This window comes from Neomonachus schauinslandi, chromosome 10 (assembly GCF_002201575.2).
Source record: "Neomonachus schauinslandi chromosome 10, ASM220157v2, whole genome shotgun sequence".
NCBI classification, from domain to species: domain Eukaryota; kingdom Metazoa; phylum Chordata; class Mammalia; order Carnivora; family Phocidae; genus Neomonachus; species Neomonachus schauinslandi.
Window position 1 is genome coordinate 52,846,862 of NC_058412.1, and position 7,891 is coordinate 52,854,752.

The following is a 7,891-nucleotide window of genomic DNA, read 5'->3' on the forward strand; positions in this document are numbered from 1 at the left end:
ATGAAAATCCTTGTGAGTATTTGTTTATGCTTCTTTATACTCTTGTGGTGGCTCTTGCAGGGAATGTTCAAATCCAGTATGCCTTGGATTTCCGAAGTCTTAGAAGAACACTGTGCATGCTTCTAAGCTTCTGTGCTTGAATTAAATAATGTCTTTGGCAAGGATAGCCTTAAACATGAAGTCGGATATTTACTGGTCTATTGTCTATTTTCTGAGACATTTGCTAAGAAATGCAAAGAAAACATTTTGGAAATATCTAGAGAATTTTAATTTGGAGAATTTTTAATAATAATTCCTTATTATTATGAGCTTGGGAAAGAATGCAGGCATTTTGGGACAACTACATTTACTGTTTAAAAGAGAAGGGGCAATTTTTTGAAAAAGGTAATAGCAGCTGTCATTTTCTAAGTGCATATGAGATCCTATGCTAAACATAAATACTTTGATTTATTCACTTCAATAACTCCGTGAACTGAGTAGTATTACCCCCATCCTACAGGTGAGGAGACTGAGGCACAGAGGAATGTGATTTTCCCATGCCAGTAAATATGAGGTGTAGACTTGAACTGTACGCATCTCCGGCCGCACTGGCAGGATCAGTCACGGCCCAGCATTCCTGCCATGCCATCCCTCTTCTTGCCGATCCCAGTCCTGATCCCAGTCTCCCATGGCTCCACATTGCAGTGGCCCATGAACAGAGGTCTATATTTTGACCCAGAATGGAACTCCTTCCCCCAGTGATCTATCCTTTATTCTCATTTAGCTGTTGAGGGAGAAAACAAAACAGTAAGTTCCTCCCCATCGGGTGTTCAAGATTGTCGGCTTAAAGAGTTCCATCTCTGAGGGGTCTCTTGATTTTCCAAGAGGAGATCTGTTGCTGAAACATAAACGTGTAACCTGGGTGTATTTACTCATGGTGTTGGGTGGGTGGTTATTTGGGGGCCAGGGACACTTCCTGAGCTCTCTCTAATTATATCACTACGGTAGTCAGTCCTCCACCCATTTGTTCAAACCTCTGTATTAGACCCATTAAATACAATAGAGAAGAGTGTCAGAGGTTACAGGAGCTGGTCTGGAATCAGAGAAGGTGTGTGGCTGGGCAAGTAGTCAGGTTGGAGATCGCAAACGGGTCTTTGTCAGACACTTCACCCCCAGTCATCAGAAGAGAAATGTTATTGGTGATGGTTAGGAAAGTCGAAAAATCCTCCTGACAGGTCTTAAAAATATCTGCTTTCCTGCAGACCCTTCCATGAGTGGTTTGCAATGAGCGGTTTGAGGTGTTCAGAAAAGAGAACACAAAACTGGGATCAACCTGTTGGATAAGACTCTTCACACAACTGCAGCAAAATGGCAGAACTGCATCAACGTCAGCCTCATGGCCCGTCAGCCTATCATTTGTCTGATGTTATCCCTAAGGAGAATATAGAGGCTTTCCTTGATGTCAGCCTTGAAAGTTAGCCATGCCTCCAAGCATCCTATTTTCATAGTTTCCCTTGGGGATCCATTGTCTCTCTATCACCCATGAATCCCTTTTAAATCTGTTTTACCCTCTCAAAGAATTAAGTACATTTTTTTTTTTAAACCATAAAACACAACTTCACTCCTGTAATCCAAATCCACTGTGAGTCACACGAGGGTGTTCCCATAGTAAAATGAGTCCTTCCTCACAGTTCACCTGCTCCAAGTTGTTTCTGGCATAAGAACACATGCTGCCTAGAAGATTATGATGTTGGGAAGCGTTGGGAATGGGGCATAAAGGTAGAACCTGATGTCTGACAAATAGCATAAAGTCAATAAATACCTGTCAAATGAGGGAAGGTGTGTTTCACATCTTGGAAATGGACTGTTGACCACCCATGACCACCCACCTGTGTCTCTAGGTGTATATTTTCTGAGATACTTGTACTTGTCCTGTCCGATGCCTCCTTAAGTCCCCACTCTCAATGACTGCCCTAAAGAGAATAGATGCAACTGGTCTGTTTTTCAGGCGGTATTTCTGGTGCTGGTCATCTTTGGGACACAATCTCATGGATATGAGGTAAGTTGGTTCACTATGGACTTTATACCTTGGAGTTATTGGGAGGGGAAAAGGAAGATACAAGAACATCTGTCTGGAGGACCGTAGAGAGCCCATATGCCCTATTTGGGATGGAATCCCAGAAATAACCAATAATGGAAATGATACGGTTGGTTATTTCTTTCCAAATGCAGTGCCTCAAAAAATGCAACCCATTGCTTTAAAATGTGGTCAATTTCATTTCTCCTGTGATGTCATTGGTTCTCCCATATGTAACATAGTAAACCATGAAAAAGAGCTTCACATTCTTACTTTAGCATGGGTTTTCAGTCTGGGATGCCAGTGTGGTTTCAGACTTCAGTCTCTTGTTCATAGCAAGTGGAGGGCTTTTATTTTGTCGGGAGGGTTGCTTTTCCAGTACATATGACTTATGGAAAAACATTATGTCTTTGTTGTTAATCTAGGTTTATAACATCATTAGCCCAAACAACAATGGTGGCAATCTTCAGGAGACAGTGACAATTGACAATCAAAAAAATATCGCCATCGTTAACATCCATGCAGGATCATGCTCCTCTACCACGATTTTTGACTATAAACATGTGAGCAGAAAGGGAAATTTTATATTCTTCAAGACTGGGCTTCTAAAGGGTGAAGGGGCAGCCATTTACTATGCATTTGAATTCTAAGAACTATCCTTGCAATTCTTTCAGAATTTCCTTACTTTCGTTTTTCCTTTTTAAAAGATTTTACTTTATTTATTTATTTATTTATTTATTTATTTATTTATTTATTTAAGGGAGAAAGAGAGAGAGCATATGTGCGCTTGAGGAGGGGGACGGCAAAAGGGAGAGGGAGAGAGAATCTCAAGCAGACTCCCCTCTGAGCTCAGAGGCCGACTGGGGGCTCGATCTCATGACCCTGAGATCATGACCTGAGCTGAAAGCAAGAGTTGGATACTTAACCGACTAAGTCACCCAGGCTTCCCCAAACAAAACCATTCCTAAAAAAAAAAAAGTGACAGGAAACATACACATTGCTTGACCGTTTCAGGTGGCAACTGGAAGCATCATGATAATTGTCTCACTACAGGCTCAGGAAGTGTCTAGGAGAGCGGACCAAAACCAGAACATGGCCTGGCACACAGGCTCTCAAAAATATTCGCTGAATGAATAAATGAATGAATTAGGGCTTCTAATACAAAAACTCACGCAGAAAAAGAGAGATTATGGAATAAACAATCACAGAACAGCAGAAATCCAGAACAACTATACCCATTCAACTATGTAAGTAGGATATGCAGTAAATCAAACTTCTTCTGGAAGAAGGAAAGTATGCTAACCCAAAACTCCAAACTCCAAACTATTTCCAAGTTTCAGTTACTGGTATTAACAGTAAGTCTCAGAAACCTGCTCAGAAAAGTTATTTGGTCCTTTATCCATTTATTTGTTTGTTTTCTGTTTGTTCCACCTGATTAGGAGCCTGCTTTTACCATGGGACAGAGCTATGCGCTGTGGATATAAGTAGGTTGTAGTCCATCTCACTGGACATTTGAACGCGCTTTCTGTCTCCTTTTCTTTTAGGGACCTCCTCACATGCCTCTTCCGCATTGGCATTGGGAGTTCTAGGACACGTTCGAAAGCATAGAATCTTTGAAAGATACAGTTTTAAAGGAAGTGGTACTGAAATTGTTTTTTAAAGCAGATTTCAGGGAAATCCCCCAAGTGTCTTTAAAAAAAAACCCCAGAGTGGTGAGGACTTGGTTTAAACCCCTTCCACTGCCATCAGGCTTTGCCTCAGGCTATTTTTGAATTTTAGGAACTGGCAATTTGTGAGAATTGAAAAATAGGAACTAGAAGAGGGTTTGTATGACATACAACTCCACAGACTGTATAATTATTTGGAACTCTGTAGAGAAAATTCCATTCGGGATGAAGGTTAGGTGGCCTCCCGTTCCGTCTGGTTCCATGGGCCTCACCCACGATTGCTGTTTTGATCCCACCTTCCTCCAACTCAGCCCCGTCCAGCCAGGTTGGGTTTGAGGTGGAGAAAGGATGGAGAGAAGACAGTAAAGGAAGGAAGAATCGAAATGTGTGTGTGGGTGTTGGCGGTGAGGGTGAGTGTGGGATGTGAAGGAGAGTTTCTCAAACAGCCCTGGCCAGTAGAAACCTCTACAATGGTGGAAATGCTCTCTATCTGTAGTTTCCAACAGAGAAGCTACTGGCCGCTTGTGGCTACTGAGCACGTGAGTTGTGTGACAGAGGAAGGACGTTTTAAATTTTACTTAATATGAATTTAAATTTAAATAGCACATGTGGCTAGTGATGAACATATTGGAAAGCACAGTTCTAAAGAATACTGTATTTACCCCAAATTAAGGACAAGGCAGAACGAAATCAATAGAAAGAGACCAGCAGCTGCTGCTTCTTACTTGTTCAAACCCCACACTACAGGCCCTGATTGCAAAACATGAAAAGTGGGGCACAAATCATGGGTTTGTACAACTTTAGAGATAGAAACAACAAACCAAAAGTAAAACTATGATGTAAAAGAAGGCGAACGGATAGAAGGGATGGCGAATTGAAAATTAGTCCCGTGCACTCACTGTGCGTGCTCAAGGCTTTCCTCAAGGCTCAAACGTTCTCCTTACCAGTTCCGAACCCGAGGAGCCGGGCAGGCCAGTAACTGTGCTCTTGCTGCCTCAGGGCTACATCGCTTCCCGGGTGCTCTCCCGAAGAGCCTGCTACATCCTGAAGATGGACCATAAGGCCATCCCCGCTCTGGACGAACTAAAACGATACATCTACGAGAAACAGGTGATTCTGCAGTACCCTTTCCCATTCCCTGTTCCTTTGCCCGGAAAAACTGGTGCCTACAGAGGAAAGAAGAGGGTAAGGGGGAAGATCATAATATTCTATCTTACCGTGGATATGTACTCTCTGCCTGTTAAAGTGTTTTCTCCTTTATTGTTTTTGGGACAGGAGTACATGGCTTCGCTTGATTTCTACTGTTCAGCCCCCAACCCAAGAACTTATAATAAATTCCACTGTTTTTCTGGAAAGGACTGAGCAGCAGAGCTCTCAGAAATAGTGACTGGCAGAAAAACGAGCGAAGTTATAATAGTCCACAACACAAAGGTGCAAAGAAACAATACGGGATAGTGAGAATAAACAAACCCTGCACGAGGCTCGGAACTGGGTGTTTCATTCTCCCCCTGTAACTTCCCATCTGTGCCACCTCTGCCAAGGGATTCACCCTCCCTGGGTTTCACTGTCACCAGCAGTGAAATAACATTGGTAATAACGAGGCTCCGCTGCAGACCAAGTGCTCAGAAGGAGATGGTGTCTTGAGATTCCTGACGGCCTTCTGCTTAATAATATGAAAAAAAAAAAGCAGTTTAGGATAAGGGACATCAGGTTATGTCAGTCTACTTTATCCTATCCCCCTCTCTTCTACTGCTCTAGGCTATGAAGAACATGTACTCTGACAAATACCTCTGGGTCAAGTACAACCCACTGCAGTCTCTGATCATGCACATAGACTGGTTCCTGTTCGGCTCACCCATCAGGCAGCTCTGCAGTCATGTTCCCCTGTACAAGGGGGAAGTGGTTGACAAGATATGTGAGTACCAGGAAATTATTCCTTCACCAAATGTTTTCTGAATGCTCCCCTGTGTGGGGTACTCTGCTCAGGGTTGTGCAAAATAGAGGTAGACATGAAACACGACTCATTTCAGTTGACTTCGGGAACTAAATATCTACCGTGGGTGGAAATCATGCTAAACGTGAGGGAGATACAGAAATGGGTAAAACTCTGCTGCTGAGTCTGATGGAGAAGTTGATGGGTTAACACAGAGGATGAAATTTTAGGATGTCCTGGGTGCCAAGGAAAAACTATTGGATTTCCTACTGTTCCTTGTGCTGACGGGTGCTAATAATACAGTATTGTATACTTGAAAGTTGCTGAGAGGAGATCCTAAGCATTCTTACCACGCACACACACAAAACAATTACCCATGTTAACTGTGTGATGTTATGGATGTGTTCTCTTGATCTTGGTAATTGTTCTACGTGTATGTATATCAAATCATCACAGTGTACACTTGAAATATATGCAAATCCTTTGTCAATTATTCTTCCAGAAAGTTTTAAAAATTATTTTCAGAATCTAGGATAGAATGAGTCTAAGGAAGAGCAAGCAAAGTGCACTGATCCACAGGGAGTAAAGTCCTGAGTCATCCAGCTAGCATATATCACTGCAGTCATTACTGGTATTTTTATACAAAGTTTCCAAACATGGGAGAGTGGCCAGAGGGAAAGAGGGGCCAGGCCACAGATGGCGAATGCAACAAGATAAATTCCCCAGAGTAGTGGAAGGTAAGATACAAAAGAAAATAATGAGCATTTATCACATTTTTACTGTCTAGAAAAAAAATTTTAAGATATTTTTCTTTTAGTAGGGTCATTAGTACTTACGAATAAAAGCACATTATGCAGCCATCAAAAAACCCAAAATCTTGCCGTTTGCAACGACGTGGATGGAACTAGAGGGTATTATGCTAAGTGAAATAAGTCAATCAGAGAAAGACATGTATCATATGATCTCACTGACATGAGGAATTCTTAATCTCAGGAAACAAACTGAGGGTTGCTGGAGTGGTGGAGGGTGGGAGGCATAGGGTGGCTGGGTGATGGACATTGAGGAGGGTATGTGCTATGGTGAGCGCTGTGAATTGTGTAAGACTGATGAATCACAGACCTGTACCTCTGAAACAAATAATACATTATATGTTAAAAAAAGAAGATAGTAGGAAGGGAAAAATGAAGGGGGGGACATCGGAGAGGGAGATGAACCATGAGAGACTATGGACTCTGAGAAACAAACTGAGGGTTCTAGAGGGGAGGGGGAGGGAGGGATGGGTTAGCCTGGTGATGGGTATTAAAGAGGGCACATATTGAATGGAGCACTGGGTGTTATACGCAAATAATGAATCATGGAACACTACATCAAAAACTAATGATGTAATGTATGGTGACTAACATAACATAATAAAATTAAATTAAAAAAAAAAAGCACAAGGCAGGTCACCAATGCAGAATGTCAGAGCATCAATCGAATAGTCAGACAGCACTTCTAGAAGTTGTCAGTCTTTTTTCTTTTTAATTTTATTTATTTATTTGAGAGAGAGAGAGAGGGAGAGAGAGCATACAAGGGGGGGAGGGAGAGGGTAAAGCAGACTCCCCACTGAGCAGGGAGCCCAAGGTAGGGGAGGGCTCCATCCCAGGACCCCAAGATCATGACCTGAGCCAAAGGCAGATGCTTAACCAACTGAACCACCCAGGCGCCCCTAGGGTTATCAGTCTTATTTAGGCTAACATGTTATCACCCTTTGCAATACAAGGATAGCTAAAAACTTGGGTAACATAGAGTTACATGTACAACCCCTAGTCAAGACATTAACCAAAAGGCATGGGTTTGTTGCATTCTAATAATGTCTTTCTCAATGCTCCTTCTTCACAAATTTGTCCCCTTTTCAGATAACGTCCGTGCTGACGTCTGCTCAAGGACCGGATTCCTGGGCATCTTTGGAATCTCCATCTGCGCGAGTGTTGGCGTTTAAGCATCACCCACTGGCCTCGTCTTTTCCAAGACGCACACCCTTGGTTTCCACTCAGCAGCCAAATTAAGTTCTTTCCAAAGCCCCAACTAACGTTGAGACTCAGGGGTAAAACATAAATCCTGTATCTACAGATCTCTGGGTGTTTGCTTTTTTTGTAAACAACAAAGGGAAGCCAAACAATGTTGATGTCAACATATAGAAGGAAAGAATTTGCCAGGATTTCAAGTACATAAGGTGTGAAACTTCCCCAGGTA

At 42.4% G+C, this 7,891-nt stretch overlaps 1 protein-coding gene across 1 annotated transcript; it reads left to right on the forward strand.

Moving 5' to 3' along the window:
- GKN2 (gastrokine 2) lies at window positions 1–7,637 on the forward strand. The gene is made up of 6 exons (XM_021699243.1): window positions 1–12; window positions 1,988–2,038; window positions 2,482–2,619; window positions 4,723–4,833; window positions 5,482–5,638; window positions 7,555–7,637. The coding sequence occupies exons 1-6, from the start codon at window positions 1–3 to the stop codon at window positions 7,635–7,637; spliced, it is 552 nt and encodes a 183-aa protein (XP_021554918.1).
- Window positions 7,638–7,891: the final 254 nt, after the last annotated feature.